Source organism: Mesoplodon bidens, assembly GCF_964165515.1.
Source record: "Mesoplodon bidens genome assembly, chromosome: 2".
Classification (NCBI taxonomy): Eukaryota; Metazoa; Chordata; class Mammalia; order Artiodactyla; family Ziphiidae; genus Mesoplodon; species Mesoplodon bidens.
The window spans coordinates 91073967-91093936 of record NC_138177.1 but is presented as its reverse complement, the minus strand read 5'-3'; the positions used below and the strand labels follow the sequence as shown (position 1 = coordinate 91093936).

The 19970-nt window shown below is 41.4% G+C and overlaps 1 protein-coding gene across 1 annotated transcript in view; it reads right to left on the bottom strand.

The window, feature by feature from the left end:
- Positions 1 to 19970, bottom strand: part of VAV3 (vav guanine nucleotide exchange factor 3) — a 407347-nt gene that overhangs the window by 217594 nt on the left and 169783 nt on the right. Inside the window, exons 3-4 of the mRNA XM_081216948.1 lie at positions 5586 to 5644; positions 2900 to 2965 (exon numbers count right to left, since the gene is read on the bottom strand). Coding sequence (XP_081073074.1) covers positions 2900 to 2965; positions 5586 to 5644 — 125 coding nt within the window. The remainder of the gene's footprint in view (positions 1 to 2899; positions 2966 to 5585; positions 5645 to 19970) is intronic.

Here is a 19970-nt window from a genome sequence, read left to right as displayed (position 1 = left end):
CAGACCCTCCAACTCCCACCCCCAAACCAACAAAAAAAAAGCCAAAAAACAAACAAAGAAATCACATCGTCTTTCTTAATTCTTGCTATTGACTATTTTGCATGAGGGCAGAAGTACATATGTATAAATTCACACAGATTCTTCTCTAAGAATTGTAGGAGTGACACACACGCACCCACACACATTGCAACTGGGCTAGAACAGTTTGGGTTTTGTTATTCAATCCCATACTAAAGCTGTTTTTCTTGCTAACAGTTTGGGCAGTAATCTCTGATTTGCACAAAATGAAGAAGGGAGAGGGAGGAAAAAGCTGTGATTCTTCAAATGGTCAATAAATCAACAGCAAACTATATTAGCTTTCCTGTGTCTGGGCAACCTAGATATGGTCCCGTCTGACACCCTGGTCATAAAGGTTGAAGGAGCAAGGACACTACCCTTTAGCCATCTCACACGCTCTCCATTCCATCCTGTGTCTGTTTCCCTCCACGTGAGGACAGAATGACTCCCCCTGCCTGGGGAGCAGACCAGTGTTTGTTCTGGGGCCCTCCCTTCAAGCGATTCACCCCCAGAGGTTAAAGGGAAGTCTATGAGCCCATAGAGATCATAACAAAGCCAAGACTGAAAAGCAAACCCTCAGAGCAAACTCCAAAGCAGGCATTTGCAGGAAACACACGACATTTGGACCTCCGACCACCTGGTGAAGAGGTGAAGCAGACTGCACCTCCCAGAGCATGTGAGCTGGCATCTCAGAGCAGCCAGTTCGGGGGCCCAAGTTTTCTCCAAACTTGCATCCTCACAGGATTTATCTTGGCATCAACAGAACAAGACGAGGGAAGATTATAAAAATGAGTAGGTGTGGGTGGGGAGTTAAGATAGAATGTCATCATAGCACTGGAAATAATATTCTTTCTAAGACGACAAGGAATTCGATTATCTTATAAGTAATCTTATAGTCACTTTATGAAGATTGTATCCAATTCAATGAGACAATCAGCAATTACCTTGCTGAAGATTAGTGAGTTCTTGGAGATTTTAAGAAGAGACAAGAAACCATTCTTGATACACATGTAAAATACAAGACTTCGAGGCCCATTCAAAGGCAGCCTAGGGGCTTCCCTGGTGGCGCGGTGGTTGGGAGTCTGCCTGCCGATGCAGGGGACACGGGTTCATGCCCCGGTCCGGGAGGATCCCACGTGCCGCGGAGCGGCTGGGCCCGTGAGCCATGGCCGCTGGGCCTGCGCGTCCGGAGCCTGTGCTCCGCAGCGAGAGAGGCCACAGCAGGGAGAGGCCCGTGTACCACAAAACAAACAAACAAACAAACAAACAAAAAAACACATGAGCCTAGGACAGTGGTGGCGGTGTAGGAAGTCAAGGGAACTTAAATAGGAAAAAAAAATACATATTTAAAAAAAAAAAAAAAAAAAAAGGCAGCCTACTCTGGGAAGGGCTACCAGCCTTCCCGGTGGCTCCTGTCACGGTGCTCTCCTGCTGAAAGTTCTCAGAGGAGCAAGGCAGGGTGCATCTGGGAATCAATGCAGTGCGTAAGAGCCTCCACGCTAGAATAAGAACTGCCTGGGTTCCAATCCAAAGACTACTATTTACTAGCAATATGATCTTCAGCAAGTTACTTAGCTTTTCAAGCCTCATTTTCTCATTTGTAAACTATGGTGATACTAGGAACAACCTCATAATGTGGTGTTACATGAGAGACGCTTGTAACGTGGTTAGGACAGAAACGTGCACTCCATAAGCTCCTATGAACTGATAGATGTCCCATGATAGACAGCTCCAGCCTGAAGCATCATGCCTGTAAGACAGTAAGTGCTCAATGCAGCTTTGGCCTATTAATTCAGAAAACAGATACTTACTGAGGACCTACTAGACACTAGACACTGTTTGAAGTGCTAGGAAAAGAGTCAAGAACAAGGTCAAGTCCCTGACCTCATGAAGCAGGCCTTCTGATGAGGAGACAGACCAAAAATGAAGCAAGCCGAGACTGCCTCAGGTAGAGGCAAGTACCATAAAAACACAGAGCAAGGTAAGGGTGGCAGCAATTTTAGATAGGAAAGGTCTCGCTGGGAGAGCCATCTGAGCAAAGACTTGGATGGAGACGGGTCAGCCACATGGGCAGAAGGGACAGCAAGTGTAAAAGTCCTAGAGCGAGAACAAGGTCCGTGTGCTGGGGTATTAGGATGGATCAGTGGATGAATTTCCACAGGATCTGAATCTCTCCTGGAGCAGAATCTATGTCTTCTTATAATTCTTTGCAAACATACCTGATCTTTGGCATCAGTTCCTTGAGGGGTGAGGATCAAGTTTTACCTTTATTTGTAATCTGCACAAGTCAATCAGCGGAAGATAACCAGCTGCAAAGACCTTTAGCCTCTCCCAACTATTAAATAATGCAGCCCAAAAGGATTCTCTCCTCAGAATCAACACCATCTAATGAAACATCCCTGAATAACTCCCACCCACACTGATCTCATTCTTCCTTGAACTTACACAGCAAGCACTATCTATCCTACAAGTCCGGTGGTAGATTCTATTAATACTTCTCTTGTTAATTGTCTGATTCCAGGTTTATCTACTACCTTTACTATGCCTTTGAGAAACTTCCAAATGTTACTTCATTGCTGTCTGTTTCCTTACTCTCCATAGAGACTTGCACAATGCAAGACACACAAGAGGAATTAAAAGCCAGTTGAAGTACATTTTCTCATGAAGCTTTCCATCAGGAGTTGGAGGTTAATTCTCACATGTCTTAATCACTGAGCCATGGTTCCCCTTCAGAGAGCTATTTTTTTTTTTTTCAGAGAGCTATTTTAACACCCACGGTTAAAATCCACAAAGGATGCAAAAATTGACAGTGGTGTACTTTTGTTGAAAATGCTCAACATACTCTATTAAATCAGGCAGGCCTTTGTAGATGTCATCATCATTAACGCTTTCTTCTGTCGGGAAGGGCCTAGGAGGGAGGGAAAAAACAAAGAGTGAATAGGCAACAACCAGGCTGGACGTTCACCTCTCATGAAACACATACGTTCAGCTGCTGCCAAAGCGGTCAGATCAGTCACCATGTTTAACACGACATCTGGGGCTTCTCCCAAAGTGCCTGCCTGTGGCTGTGTCAGGGTCCCCCAGGGAGGCATGCCAAATCACCTGTAGCAATCACGGCTGGTCACCACAGTCATGTGAGCAGTTGTGGACGTGCTGAGGTGCTCATCTGACCTCCCACCAGCCACACACCTGCAGGCTCACATCAGCGTCCACTGAAGCTCCCCAGCTCAGAGTGGGTCCTTGCCTTCAGCACCATTCAGATTCTTTGCACTTACAGAATCTGACCTGACAAATAACTTGGTAATTTGGTAACAGCCATTCTAGCATGACTCAATTTACTAGTATAGATGAGAATTAGAAAACAAAAATGCCATGCCCTTTATATATGATCATTGACTCTGATATACTTTTCTACTCAGACCGTAAGTTGTGTGAATTGTAAATTTTATTTTTCATCTATCGGACAAATAAATCAAACAGGCCTCAAAAAGAGTACGATGTTTTCTTTGTCCCCTGCTCAAAGAAAATCACTTTAGTTTCTACCCTATTCCTAGACATTGGCTTCCCTTGTTTGCTTCGTACTATGATCTTTATTCGTAACACCGACATAATGCCCTAAATTTATGTCTAACAAAATCACAGTGATTATACTATAGTGCCAGAAGTTTTACCCTTTTTTACATGAAGTCAGCATGTCATATGTTCCATAAAAACAAGAGGATCCATCAAAATAAAAAATAAGCACTAGATAATTACTAAATAATTATATTTAGTATAGTGAAAACATTTTCACATTCGTTTATGTATTAACTTAGTACTTAAGACATCTGAGGAACATATATCTTTCAAATAAATTAAAATGTGTGAGAAATGCCAGTTTCAAAACCCTTTTTTAAATAAATTTTGACACATTTTATTATACTCTTATATACACGTCTATTGTAGTAAAAAATTGAAATTATAAGTAAGAATAACAAGGAAAAAACTCTTCTATATATAGTTTCAGAATCAACAATATATAAATACATAAGAATAGAATCATGCTATTTCAAAATTTTCTGTTTGCATATAACAAAATATATGTTGACATGGAAAGATAATCATGTATTGAAGAGAAAATGACAAGGTATGGAACATTTATCCAGCCTACAGACTACTGTAAAAAGCTGCCAAACTCATGGTCCATTTCTGAGGAAGGGTCTGTGGGTGTCTTCCCCAAGGTCACTGTGCTTTGTACCCAGGGACAGGGCTGTCATGCTTGGATCCTCTCTGTTTGAATCTGAATGTGAACAGAAAAATGGAAGCAACAGGGCTTCCCTGGTGGCACAGTGGTTGAGAGTCCGCCTGCCGATGCAGGGGACACGGGTTCGTGCCCCAGTCCGGGAAGATCCCACATGCCGCGGAGCGGCTGCACCCCTGAGCTATGGCCGCTGGGCCTGCACGTCTGGAGCCTGTGCTCCGCAACGGGAGAGGCCACAACTGTGAGAGGTCCACGTACCGCAAAAAAAAAAAAAAAAAATGGAAGCAACAGAAGAAGAGACCCAGGGTCACAGAGCCCCATAACGGCTGGAGACTGAATTATGGAGCCCTGAGGAAATCAGGTAAAAAATGAGATCCATCCCATTTCCACGTGGCCTGGCTGTGTGGCTACTGAAACTGTTTTTCTGTATTTCTAACATTCCTAATAATACAACTTTCTGACTGACCTAACTTGAATATGCAGTATTTTAAACAGAAAAGGCCCGACACAACATAACACATCTACCTTTCCTTACTTAACTGACTGCATAATGCTTCACTGCATGGAGAAGGTATGATTTAACCAATTTACAGTGGACCCTTGAACAACAAGGTTTGAACTGCACACGTCCACTTATAAATGGATTTTGTTCAATAGTAAATACTACAATACTACACGATCCACAGTTGGTTGGAACCACGGTGGCAGAGGAACTGAGGATGCAAAGGGCCGAATACAAGTTATACTCAAATTTTCAACTGTGTGGATGGTTGGTGCTCCTAATCCCCACGTTTTTCAAGGATCAACAGTACTTCCAAGTTTGTCACTTAGTTCCAAACTTTCAATACACCTTCTCAAACATATATTATTTTATACTTGTCTGATTATTTCTTAAACGCCTAGAAGTTGTGACTTATTGTTATGGCCTACAGGATATAAATGTACTGCAATGTCTTTTAAAATATCTATTTAATTAAGCATTTGTGTTTGTCTTAATGAATCACCTGTATAGGAATGTTAGAGGAAGTTAAAAGAAAGAACTGTATCAGTGACAGTCACCAGTGAGTTGAGAACGATGTTTAGCCAATGTGTCTTATTCAACACTACGAATAAGTTCTTACTTGCTCAATAAATTTCAAATGTCTATTGAGCACTTACATACCCGGCCACTCTTCATGAATGAGATGCGGTCCCTGTATGCAAAGTGCTTTACACATAGTAGCCATTCAATAAACAATCACTTCATTGAACTGAACAGGACATACAAACCACAGAGAAGCTAGCTTACCTGATTCCTGTGGCCAGCGCTACAGGTGTGCGAGAGAGTCGCGATAATGTTTCTATAACCTGAGAAAAGAGGAAAGCACTCACTGGACGTGTATTTCAGAAAAAAATATTTTTTTTCAAAAACAGTAGTTTTACAATCTAATATTAACAATAGCAGCAGAAACGTAAGTTTGAAGGTGTCACCAAAGTGCAGAAAGGGAAGAGTTGTAACTGAGAAGTATAAACATCTACTAATAATTTTGTCCCTTTCCTTAATTTTCTGACTCTACTTATAATTTTGTCCCTTTCCTTAATTTTATGACTCTAAGCAGATTACTAACCATGTGGTTTTCAGTTTCTTGATCAGTAAAAACAAGGAGTTAGACAGGGTAATTTTAAAGTTCTCATGTCTCCCCTACTACATGATCTGAAAGACCCTGTAACGCCGCTCTGTCCAAAACAGCAGACACTAACCACACAGAGGCTATTTAAATTTAAATTAATTAAAATTTTAAAAACAAAAAATCAGGTTCCTTAGTTGGACTAGCCACGTTGCATGTGCTCAGTAGCCCATGCGCCTAGTGGCTACTGCATTGGACGAAACAGACATCAAACACTTCCATTATCACAAAAAGTTCTATTGGACAGCACTGCTGTATAGCAAATTGGTTCAGAGGGTGGGCTCTTCAGCCAGACCACATCATGTGAGTTCTGATCCCAACTTCACCATTTATTAACCATATATCCGTGTGCAAACTACTTAACTTCTCTGGGTCTCAGCTTTCTCTTCTGGATACTGCCTATAATAATTAAGTGAGGTTATTAACAATCACTATCTTATTATAAGAATTAAAAAGATAATACATGTAAAGCATTTATATGGTAGCTATTCTTTATAATTGCCAACTTCAAGAAAATTTCCTTATTCTAATTCTGAATATTTTCAGAAAAGGAATTTCCTAAATTACCCTTAATTATCTGTATCTGTTTCAAAAATTCTTCATAAAGGTCTTCAGTACCTAACCCTCGATGTGCCCTGCTAGAGCTTTAGCATTAGTACATAGCAATTGTATCCTTCCTTCCCACGTTTACACCTAACAGCATCTCTTTCAAAGACTTAGTGAGGAAGCTAATGAGCTAAAATGTGTTTTTCTCATGAAACCTGTTTCTATGATAATAGATATAATTTGTCTTAAGTATCTAAACAAAATGTAAATACATTCTACTACAAGGCCTATTCACAATTAGAAAACAGAAAGAGAAAAGGTAAAAATCTATCTCCAGGTTGAGGTAGTCTTTGAATTCCCCAGTTCAAAGATGGAAATGTAAAGTTTCCAGTACTAGGAGTCTCATAAGGGTATTAGCCACACATATACTTATTTATCACCTACTTCAGGAGGCAGTATATTGTTGTGGTTACAAACTCTGAACTGAGAACACCTGGATGAGCTAGGCCCACCTTCACCAGCCTCTATAAAATGTGGATAATAACAACTACCTACCTGCCTCACAGAGTTACTGAAAAATTAAATGACACAATGCCCATCAAATGCTTAACTCAACAAACGTGAACTGTTATTAATACATAAAATAAAATTATTGTTATATACAAATGAAATTTAATCTAATCGAAAGCCTTTATGCAATTTCTTTCTGGTTTAACCTTGCTGAAGAGCAAAAAACAACCACCTAGGTAACACTTGATATCGATTAATTTCCATAAGAAAAATAAAGCATCTTCAGTGAGTCTGTAAATTCAGAAGATCATGAACGAACAAATAATAAATTTATCAAAATAAACTGATTCAAGATAAAAATAATCATCTGCTAAATTTCCAAAAATATGCATTATTGAGCGAAAAGTCTAGCTATTGGAGGATTCCAGGATAATCTGTGGAGTAATGTTTAGACTGCTGAATTAACTACATTGTTGAATTTTAGCATGAGCCTTATCCTGATGTAGCACTGTTCTAAATTTATGGGGTGAAGTCGGCTTCTAATTCGTTTATTCACAGCAGTGTCACTACTCAATAACAAGAGAAACAGCAACAGCATTAGTACTGCTATGTGCTTTACTACTGCTGTTATTTAACACAAATGTTAAAACACCAGAACTAGTCACAACCTGTCCCAGCCACACAAGACTATGTGTAGTTTGATTTTTTTAATACAATTGTCCACCAGAGGGAGCGAGACAATAGTCGATCACTTCACTCCTGCATTGAATGTAAGTACAAACATTTCTGAAAATTAACATGCTGAAACCAACTGTTATTTACTTAAAAGGATTATCTAGTCTATTCAATGACAGAAAAATAACATAAAGATAAAAGTTCAGTGGATGGGACTGAAGGATAATATGTAACATGTCTTAAAGTGAATCTCTCAGGGGACTATCACTCAGTTTTGTATCTATCTTATTGTACATCAAGTCCATCCATTAACTCTTAAGTTCAGCCAAAGCAAATAAGGACTGTTTGGTCAATGTAGTGTTTTTAGAACAGTGTGTATTCTATATAAAGGTGGAGTGTATCCGGATCTGGAATAGACAAGTACACAAATTAATGCCAGATTCTCAAGTCCTCTGTGTGGAGAATGACCTGCAGTTAGAAACATCCGTTCAAGTACATTTACAAAAGAAAATAGCCCCAAGGGCTGTAAGAAGACTATTTGCCTTAAAATGTCTTAACTTCTAAATTGTTGCCTCAAATAACATGACATATGGACATTTACTCCCAGAAAGGGGGGTAACAAGTTAGAATATTTGCAAGTTAATAGGCTTAGGCTGAAAACTAACTACTAAATCCACGTCATGGATTTTCTTTCTCTACCTACATCCATCCCTTGTTTGATAAGAAGAGTGGCATTTGCAAAGAAATGAAAAAATTCCAGATAACAGGAATAAGAGTTACCGTGCGAGGAAGGTGGGAGAGGTGAGCAGGGCTTCTGTGTGTCTGCTTTAGAAGGGTGGGCTAGATCCCAGAATCTATGAAGGGTCATTGACAAGTTTAAGGAAGATAGCAGGGTCAAAACTGCATTTTTAGAAGATCACTCAGCAAAGTGAAGGACAGACCAGGGTAGGAGGACGTGGGATACAGCCAGGGACCAGGAGACCCACTGCGGGGTGGGGGTGGGGGGTTCCTCAATCATCCAGGTGAGAAATGAGAGGTCTACAGGAAAGCTGGAGAAGAGGTGGGAATATGCGAAGTATTTAGGAACAGTGGCTGACACACCGTGGAGGCTGAGGAAGGAGGAAGAACCCGGGACCACCCGAGCCGGCTGTTACAGCGTAGAGGGGCCGCCCACCCGGAGTGCTCCGGGATGCTCCCGAGCAGGAAGCCCTCGTCCTCTGTTCCCTCCAAACGCCTGACTACATTCATCCTCATCTCGGCCAGGCTGGTCCCCACCCAGAGCCTTCTCTGACCATCTCCCTCCTCCAGTCTGGGTTCTTTCTGTCCCCACAGGACCCTGGACATAACTCTGCCCTAGCACCTATCCCCTTATTCAAAATGTATCTGCTGTTTAAAATATTTCAAAAGGACTCATGTTTATCTTGTCAATTGAAATAATGCAGAAATACATAAAAGTTGCCCACCCCCCACACACACCCGTCTCTCAGAACCTTCGGCCTAAAGGAGACCAGAGCTAAGAATCTGGTGTGACTCTTGCAGAATTGTTTTTTTCTTTTTCTTTATGATTATTATTTTAGGTAATGTGTTTCTGTTACACAGATTTCTCTACCAACGTGCTTTTGTCTTTTACCAACATATCACATATAGTGGTGTCAACACATACAGATCTTTATTCATTTTAATGAATTCATTTATTCATTTGAATGTTGTATCACATTCCAGTGTCTGTATATAACATAATGATTTAACGCTTCCCCTGCCAGTGAACTTTTTCAACATTTTGCTACAACAATGCTGCAATTACCATCCTTGCCAAATATCTTTTCAATTGTGTGCAGGTATTTCTATAGGAAGAATTCCTAGATGGGCTGACTAGGTATAACCCTTGCTCTTCAATAAATATGCACAAACTCGTATTACCCCTGAAGAGTGTGTAAGAATACAACAAGACATTCTAATGACCTGTTTGTCTGTCTTTCCCATCTAACAACGGAAAATACCTTAAGGGCAGGGAAACTGCTTCTTCACTGTTCTATTCCCATCACTGCACTCACAGCCAGCCTCCAAACAACCACTTAACACAAAAATATTTGTTGCTCAAACAAATGAATGACTACTACTTACCCTGCAAAATTGTTGTGAGGATTAGGGATAATATGTGTAAAGATATGTAAAGAGCTTAGCCTGCCACAAGTGAGGAATGAATGAGTAATTGAAGAAGCCCATTATGAAAATTAAATATTAAGTATGAGAAAGAGTTGCTTATCTCCTCAAACCTAGAGACAACGTACACAGTGGCACGCCCCTCCCCGTCAAAATTTTCCCCCTAATGATAATTTTTATTTAGTTTGGGCTCTTTATTTTTTCCATCCCCATTAGTCAGTTTAAAAGTCATGAAAGAGAAACAGTTTGCCAAAACTGAATGGCAATACTGTACACTAATAAAGCTACCCATTTTAACTCTTCTCTTCATGAGACCTTCTGGCTCATTCTCACCCTCTGCTTATCTGGCACATTAGTGCTGTTGATATCGTAGTTTTTGAGAAAAGCAAGTCAACGGTGCAGAAGGAGTTTGCCATAGCTCCTTCCAAGGTCTTGAGTTAAGGAAGCCATGGACATAGAGAAGAACTCAAGGAACCATGGGGACCAGCACACAGGTCTGCCAAGAAGTACTAATTAATTATGGCTTTACCTCCTTGAGCTCTCTATTCTGAAGTTTTATCTCTTAACTCTCTCCCTGACCCAATGGGAAGGCTATAAAGATTCCTGAACAGGACTCTGGATTCAATAGGAGTTCCTGGGGAAGTGCTTCTTCCAGGAAGATAGGTTCGAAAAGGGCAATCAGGTGGCTTCAAGCTTGAGCCCCAAGCACCAGACAAGCTTGGCAGTTCAAGAACGGTCTGCAGCATTGCAGCACCACAGCACGAAGCTACCATCTAGCAGCTGAAGCTATGGGCAGGGATGCTGCATCATGGTTCCTACAGGCTCAGAGCAAGTGCCCTGTGGGTTCATGGAGGAGAAACCCAAGCCCTAGAGGACATAATTGGAAGTGTGGGCCTGGGGGTGCTGGGCTGAGTAATTCAGACAGAAGGATAGGCCTGTAGACTAGACTGAGTGCAACCAGAAGCAACCCAGAGACCTGGTATTATGTAGGCATCTGATTCTCTGCCAATGAAGCCTAACTCTTAAATCCAACCAGATGGTGAGTTTCAGGCTAACAATATATCTCACTTTCTCCTAGGAAATCAACAGAACTCATTATCTTAATTTCCTTTGCAATTCTAATCTCACACAGCAAATTACTGCATTAGGATACACTGCAGCTTAGTGTCATTTCTAGCAACATGTTTACATATTTCCTAAAATAGCTGGTTGTTGCTTTGAATACTGTAGAAGGCTGTCGGAAAACATCCCTAGCACTTCTTCTGTGGGTAAAGCAAAGCAGTACAACCAGATAAGATGAATAAAACATTACTTCTGTATCAAGAAGATGATGAACTATGGGAAACTCATTTGCATTGTTCAAAAGAGTAAAGTATCTATATGGGTTTAAGTGGTCCAAATTACAGTTTGTGCAGACCTTGATACTGTTCATAAATGCAAGAATTATTCTGTATGTATTATTTTGAGGCTTCAAAAGTAAAGCTCTATAGAGAAAAAGAACCTCTCTTTAGGAAAGTCATACACTAGACTGGTTAAGATGCAGGCTTAAGACTCAAATTTTCTGGATTCACATCCCAGCTCCACCTCTCACTAGCTGGGTAACCACAGAAGAATGTCCTGTACTTCTACTGCTATTTCCTAATGCCATTGTTGCCACCATCGTCATTGGTAAAGTAAGATTTGGTCTTTGCAAAGCACTTCAGAAAATAACATGTGATGTCTACCTCAAGTTATCGTAAGATACAAAGGAAAGCTTTCTAATGGCTGGGAATACATTTAATAAATTATGTTGTACATTCGAGTACTTGATGGCTAGCGGTTGTTAATAGTTGCCAACAGTTGCTAAGCTTGTCTAATTGTAACACTATGCTTTTTAAAAATGAGGACTGTTGACAGTAAATGTTTTTCTTTTATTTAGTATTCATTTCCTGCTTCCGTGTAATTAATGTTTAATCAAAATAATCAAATAAAAAATATAAACTCCTGTCATACCAAAGTATGTCTAACAGGCTAAAAACAATTGCATTTGACCTTGTTGCTACAGTGAATTTTAGTAAAAAATAAACAAATGTTCCACGCCTAGTCTGCTCGTGAAGATATAACACTAATAACGACCAGAATCACATCCAGCTCATAAAAGAGCTCTAAGAACTGACAGTTCAAAGAGACGGGCTCAGAGGAGCTTCAGCACACATCGCCCCACAGTCCCCATCCCCTCCACACCCCCCTGCCTCAAATAAGTATAAAAATCTATGTAACTAGAGTGTGTCTGTCATTTAACCACAATTTCAGGACAAGTCCCAAACCATATGATGATCCCTCCCAACTCCAACCTATACAGAAATTCTAGAGCCATCCCCACATTTTATTCAAGTGATTCTTTGAGAGGCCGATGAAAGTTCTTGGTCCTTTCCTCAGAGGGGGGGAAAAAAGACTGTATATACTAATACACAGATACACATAGACATATAAGTATACACAATTCTGCATTTCATCTCAAGAAATCCAGGGACCTCTTGAAGACCATTCATGGATTTCCTAGATTCTCATTCCATCTCCTTCTCTGCCTATAATAAAACCAAGGCCCAGAAAAATTAGCTAGCTTGTCCAAGGTCAAAGAACCGAGAGCAATAGAATTGGTGCCAGAACCCAGGTCCCTTCTCCTCTACCCAGGCTACTGCTCTTTCCAACTCACCATCCTGCCCATGAATCTCCTGCATTTACTCAGGGAACATCTATGGAACACTCACTGTGGGCTAGATGCACCTGATAAACTCCATTTTGTTATACTGAGGATAGCAAAATGGAGACTATATCATTCCTACTCTCAAAAACCCACCATCTGTTGGGAAAGACCACAAGGGTGGATAGTGGAAACGCAGACCTAGTATCACAAAGTACATCCATAGCCCAGAGGAGCGAGCAAGGCCAGCGGTCCCCCTCAGCCTGAAGGACAAAGTCAGAGAGGCTCAAAAGGCTCTTTAGAAGAGGTGACCCTGGGCTGCATCTTGAAGGGCAACAGGGAACTTCCCAGACTCTCTGCAGGTTAAAAGAGGTCTGATGATGGGGCCTCCCTGGTGGCACAGTGGTTGAGAGTCCGCCTGCCGATGCAGGGGATACGAGTTCGTGCCCCGGTCTGGGAGGATCCCATATGCCGCGGAGCGGCTGGGCCCGTGAGCCATGGCCGCTGGGCCTGCGCGTCCGGAGCCTGTGCTCCGCAACGGGAGAGGCCACAAGAGTGAGAGGCCCGCATACCGCAAAAAGAAAAAAAAAAAAAAAAGAGGTCTGATGGGCGAGAACCACCAAGCTCTGGCTTCACCTCCTCCCTCATCACATGCTCCAGTGAGAACACTTGCCCCTTACTCTCTGAGAAGCTCTTTGTAGTTGCCATTTCCTGGATAATATTTTCCTTATTTGGTTGACGGTGAATAGTTTTCAGGTTCTAAGAGAGAGGTCATTAAGCAAAGCTTTTCTAAACCAAATAGACCAGCACTTGTCTCATGAGGCATTTCAACACCATTGTGGTCTTGCTGTCTCTGCGTTCTCGGCCTCCACACTCAGCCCCTGAAGACCCAAAATAGAGCATCTTTCCTTCAAACCTGTTTCTGCTCCCTATTCCCAATGAACCCAGAGTCTCACTCCTCTCCCTCACCTGCCCAGGCAGCCAGGAAACTTTCTAGACAGGGACTTCTCCTTCATACCCCATCCTACCAATTCACCCTTTTAAATGTCTGTCAGATCCAACTCCATCTCTCTTCCTGTGCTTCTGCCTTAGTCCAGGTCCTCTCTATCTCTTGCCTCAATCACTGGAAAAGCCTTCCAATTCATCTCCATGCCTTCAATTTCACTTCCTTCATCTTCTACATGGCTACCATAGAGGTTGTATGACATTTCAAAACTGTCAATCTGAGCTCACCACCATCATCACTCTGCCCACCTTAAAATTCTTACATGTTAGCCCTCATGCAGAGATCAGATTATTTTGCAGTACACTCAGAGCCTTCAATTGATTGGATCTGCTCCCCACCCCCTTCCAGCCTTCCCCTGCCACCAACTCTCCCCACATCTCCTGTTCAGTCCCATACTACCACTTTGCCTGCTGTGCCCCAGACGAACTCTAGAATTTACTCCATACATGTAAATTCTAGCAGATCATAAATTCTTTTTACTAAAATTCACAGAGGTGGTTTCAAAATGAACACTTTCAGACTAAAGAGCAGGCAGGAAAAAAGCAAACGGGTACCAGCAATGCTAATTTTCTCACACCAAGTAAAAAGAAGTTACAATTTTTCTAACCATCCCCTGGGTCCAAATACCAAAGCAGGTGAAACCTGAAATTCATCAGTGCAGAGTTAGGTGTCTGGAAGCACAACTCTCTAGTTAGAAATCAGAACAAACATAAACACTGCTTCTCCTAAATTTACACTGGTCTGTGAGGATGTGTTGAAGTTAGTACACAATAAAGAATTCAACTTTTTGTAGGCAACTAAAAAGAAATACTTTAGTTTGAAAATGTAATCATATTTGCAAATCATTCCCTGCCTTTACACAGAGTAGAGATACAATCTACAAAATTCATGTGGCGCTTTTAATATCTTCACTACTACAAAAGGGAATCCAGTTGTGGGCCCTGTAGGTAAACACTGATTACTCACTGTACAATTACAGTAATGACTCTAGCTCAGCACTTGAGGTGGTAGCAGTGTTATTACCAGCTCGCTAAGAACCCACTGTGGCTTTCACACAACTCACTTTAAACATATGTGTCCTATGTGTTAGTATCAGGCCAGAGGACAGGTTGTTTATGAGATCAGAAATAGACTAGGAGAGTTCTATGTGACTTAAGAGACTTGGAAAATAGAATGAATTTTCAAAGCTGCCTACAAATCATTCAGCTGGGTCAAAGTTAACATATTTTCCAAACCCAGCTCACTTTCAAAGTCACGCAGAGATCTCTGCTTCCTGCATGCTTCCCCCATGGCTATTCCCACTTTAAAGGCTGAAATCACATGGAGTGCAGGAACAAACAGGCAATGCCAGGATGACAGATCCAATGGTGGAGTGGAACATGTCCCTTTCTGCCAGCCTGGAGATGCTCCATCTTTAGTCCCTACCGCAAGACTGCTCACAGAGCAGAAGGAAATGTCTGCAAAAATTATTCTCATATTTCAAATCATCTAACAGAAATTGCACCTTGGACTACAGGACTAGGAGAACAAAATGACGGCCCTTAAAATGTGTCTTTGCTCTGGCTGGTCTGGTAATGCTGGTCATTTCAAACCGCTTGGAAATGCTCGTTTTCATACGTGCTTGAGCAATTAAAAAGCAGGTAAACTCATTCTTTATTATGTAAGAAACAGAGTTTCTAGACCAGAGCTGACCATTAGAATTATGTGAGCCACACCCATAACTTTAAAATTCTAAAAAGCTACATTAGAAAAAATAAAGACAGGTGAAATTAACTTTAATCTTATACCTTATTTAATTCAATATATTTATAATAGCATCATTTCAATATGTAATCAAGATAAAAAACAAGACTTTTATATTGTTTTTTTTTTAATTCTAAATCTTCAAAATCTGGTGTGTATCTTACAGCACATCTAATTCAACCAAGGCATATTCGAGTGCTCAAGAGCCACATGTAGTGAATGGCTATAGAGCAGACAGCCCAAGTCCAGACAAAACCCTTCCGAGCACTCACAGTATACAGGAAAAGGAATCCGATCCATAGTGAAGAAAAGGTTGGGCCAAACCTTTCATTTTACAGATGCAGGTGGTAGCTACAAGTGGCATGGCCCCCTCGAACTCCACAGCTCGATGTGCTCGAAAGACAGTCAGAGCCTACACATCTGGACGCCCAGGGCCCATTTTAGTAGAACCAGGGGAGTGCTAAAGAGACCCTGAAAGGGAGTGGGGAGCCCCCAGGGGAGGAGGAAACTGCCCCTCCCCACAAGCCTTCTCTATTTCACATTTCCCCGCCATCTGTAAGTGTCAATTGTTTGATCATTCTCTCCACCTGCCAATCTGACGGTCACCAGGACATTCATCACCTATCCCGTGCCAGCCTTGGCCCCGCAGACACTCGCTGAAAGCTGGTCAAGTCCTCTGCACCCAATGTGCTCGCAGTGGGGTTGGGAGACAGACAAGGAAATAATCACAAAGATCCAGGTAAGCCATTACACAGGTGGTAACAGTTGTGGAGGGATGATGTACAGGGCTTGTAAGAGAAGAAGGACAGACAGTCTTTGTCTAAGACTTCAGGGGATGCTTCTCTGAGGAACGGACATGGGAGTTGAGATCTGAATTTCTAGTGAGATTTTTAAATTTTTTATTGGAGTATAGTTGACTTAAAATGTTGTATTAGTTTCAGGTGTACAGTAAAGTGAGTCAGTTATACATATACATGCACCCACTCTTTTTTAGATTCTTTTGAGCAGACACTCCATTCCAGCATTTTTCACACAAAAGCGTTAATGTTTTTAGTGTGTGCTATAGCTTGAATATTTGCATCTCCCCAAAATTAATATTTTGAAACCTAATCCCCAATGTGACGGTACTGGGCTGTGAGGCCTTTGGGAAGTGATTGGGTCATGAAGGCTAATGGGATTGGTGCCCTTCTAAAAGAGACCCCAGCGAGCTCACACCCCGCTTCCACCGTGGGAAGACACAGCGAAAAGACATCTATGAACCAGGTAGCAGTCCATACCAGACACTGAATCAGCTGGCACCTTGATCTTGGACTTCCCAGCCTCCAGAACTGTAAGAAATAAATTTCTGTTGTTTAAAGCACCCGGTCTCTGGTATTTTGTCATAACAGCCTAAATGGACTAAGAAAATGTCTAACATCATTCCTTCTTTCCATTTATTTCTAACCCTATTTCTTGTTCTTTCTCCCAAACAGGGAAGGACACTGAGTTCCAGAGATCAACAAACTCACCAAGTCTGTGAGCCGGTCCGACTGTGATGAGAATGGGCTCCCAGATATCTGCCTCCGACAAGGGCTTCTCCCCTCTGACCTGACCACATTTATCAGACTTGACAAGTTACGGTACAATTTCCCAGGAGTCCTGAGGTGGGTTAGATCCACGCTGCCAATGGCCATGTAGAAGTTAGGACTGCATTTGATAGGCCACAGAGTTAGGCAAGGTGTTGAAGGACGATGTTAACGTGTTCAGATTTGTTTTCTAGGATAACTGTAACTGTGCTGGCTGTTCAACAGATTAACTGAAAGAGAAACACACTCGTAGAATGGAGACTAGAGAAGAGAGACAACTCAAAGTTCAGGTGACAAAGCACACAGCATGGCCCGGGGCACTAGGATGTGAAGGAGGGAATACATTCAAGGGCATTTCAGAATATATTCAAGTAAGGTAAGACAGCTACACAAATGTGATTCTCAGATGGCTAAGACCCATGTTTCTCAACCCTGGCTGAAAGTCAGCAACAGCTGAGGAGCTTTTAAAAAACACCTATATCCAGACCTTGCTTTCATAAAATATGACTCAGTCTGCAGTGGGGGTCCAGCATCAGGACTTTTAAAGAGCTTCCCAGGTGATTATAATATATAGCCAGGGATGAAAACCACTAGCTTGGATACTAGAACAGCTTTTTGAATCCCTAAAGTCAAGCAGAAACAGTATGTTTTTTAATCTTTAATTTAGCAAATAAGTATTAAGTGCTTAAGATAGGCACTAAATTACGTGTTTAGGTTTATTTACTCTCATAAAATCTATGAGTTATGTGATATTCTTATTTTAATAAAATAAGAACCCTCTAAGGGTCAGAAGTGGAATGATTTCTAGGAACATGATAAGCCAATAGCAGAACCTAGATTTGAACCCAGATCTGAATACTCAGATCTGCTAAAAGCAGATGGTGCTGCCATTACCTTTAGAGTTGGGCCTTTGATTGTGATCTGACTTATAGTGTTCCTTAATTTACAGATATCTTGATCCCCAAGGAGTGTAACCACCTCAAAGGCTAAACCATGCTCCATGTTCCACTGAACCCTCAGCTGTGTCTGACACCACGTGAACAACGGTAGCATCTAAACTCACCTGCTACTAAATTCACCATCATACTGCTGAAGCAAGGGTGGGCTATCTTTTCCTTATTTTGCCAAAATAGAAACCTTGACTATATTTTCACAGAAAATCTTTTTCAGGGTTACAATACTCAAAGTATTATGGAAATATAAATCCTGTATATTCATAGCATAAAGCAATTCCTTTAATAGTGTAGTTCAAATTCATATGAAAATATAAACATGTCATAACAGTAACTTCCTGCATCTTTTTGTCTGAACAATAAACAAACAGGAAACGTATACTATTAAAGTAACCACGTATAAAAGCCCATGTAAATTTCAACAAGTAACAAAGACATTAACATTTACTAAACAAGGACTGCCTCATTTTACAGTCATGCTAACTGCTTATGAAAATTTATTAGTACGTTTGCTCTGTAACATTTAGGTACTAATTCATGTATAATAAAATGTCCAAGAAAACGTGTATGATCATAATTAATTCTAACTTATTTCCATATCTTATTTGTTTGAAACTCAGAGCGTAGAGTTTAGCTGCAGAAATAATTAATTTATATGTAAAATTTTCTTGTACTGTCAAATTGAACACAAGAGAAGCAGTTAACACAACAGAACCCACTTAGAAGGGTCTGACTGTTCAAAGCTAGAGCCCATCGGCTCATGTTCCTCCATCTAGTTGGTAATTAAATAGACTGTAAGGAAACATAGTATTCTATTTTCTCTAAGGGTTATTTCTCTGTTTAGAAGTATAAATATTTATATGGATTTAAAGTTAACCTCATCCAAACAAAAATAACACTGGTAAACCACTGAGTGCTATTATATATTATATATATTTACATGCACACATACACACCCATAGATGCCAATCTTTATGCTGAGCACTTTATTAAATGCTCACAGCAACCTTATGAAGAAGATAACGTCATCATCTTCATTTGAGAGACAGCTAAACTGAGGAACAGAGAGGTTAAAGAGGCCATACTCCAGAGGCAGCGAGCAATAAAGCCAACACCTGCACACAAGTGATCTGACCCAGAATGCGTGCTCTCTTGATCACTACACATGCTGCCTCCCATATGAAAGCACTGATGATACATGGTTTGGGAGCTACAAAGAGGTGAAAGACACAGCCCTCATGGTCCAGAAGCAAGAGCTCTGCCTGTTGAAACTAAGCAAGCTCACACACGCTCAGACCCACATGCTGGAAACTAAAACCATGAAAATCAAGACAGCTCGTGATTACTGCTAGATAAATTATAGAGCCAACTAGGGAAGGTGCCTGTGCTATAACTCACCACCCTTTCCATATGTGTCATAACTTCTCACATTTGAAATATTACATATCTGTTTATTATCTGTCTCCCTGAACTAGAGTATAAGCTCCATGAGAGCAGGGGGTTTGTCAGCCCTGTTCACAGCAGTTTATAGCCCCTAGAAACCACAGAGCTCACAGATGCTCAATAACTATATCTGAACAAGGGAAGGACTGAGGAGCACCCACAAATAGAAGCACAATAGAAGGAGATGGATTCACGATGGGGATTTTGAAAGAGGACTGAAGAGGCTAACTGGAAGCAGATGGTATTAAATGTTAGGCTAAGGAGGTTGTTTATTTATGGGGAGCTAATAAAGGTTTCTGAGCTGGAGAATGAACTATCAGAAAGCAGTATGTTGGGCTTCCCCAGTGGCACAGTGGTTAAGAATCGCCTGCCAATGCAGGGGACATGGGTTCAAGCCCTGGTCCTGGAAGATGCCAGGTGCTGCAGAGCAACTTGGCCCACTCGCCACAGCTACTGAGCCTGCGTTCTAGAGCCCGCAAGCCACAACTACTGAGCCTGCATGCCACAACTACTGAAGCCCACAGGCCTAGAGCCTGTGCTCCGCAACAAGAGAAGACACCGCAATGAGAAGCCCACGCACCGCAACGAAGAGTAGCCCCCACTCGCTGCAACTAGAGAAAGCCTGCATGCAGCAACGAAGACCCAATGCAGCCAAAAATAAAAATAAATAAATTTATTTTTTTTAAAAAGCAGTAGTTAAGAATACTAATCTGGTAGCT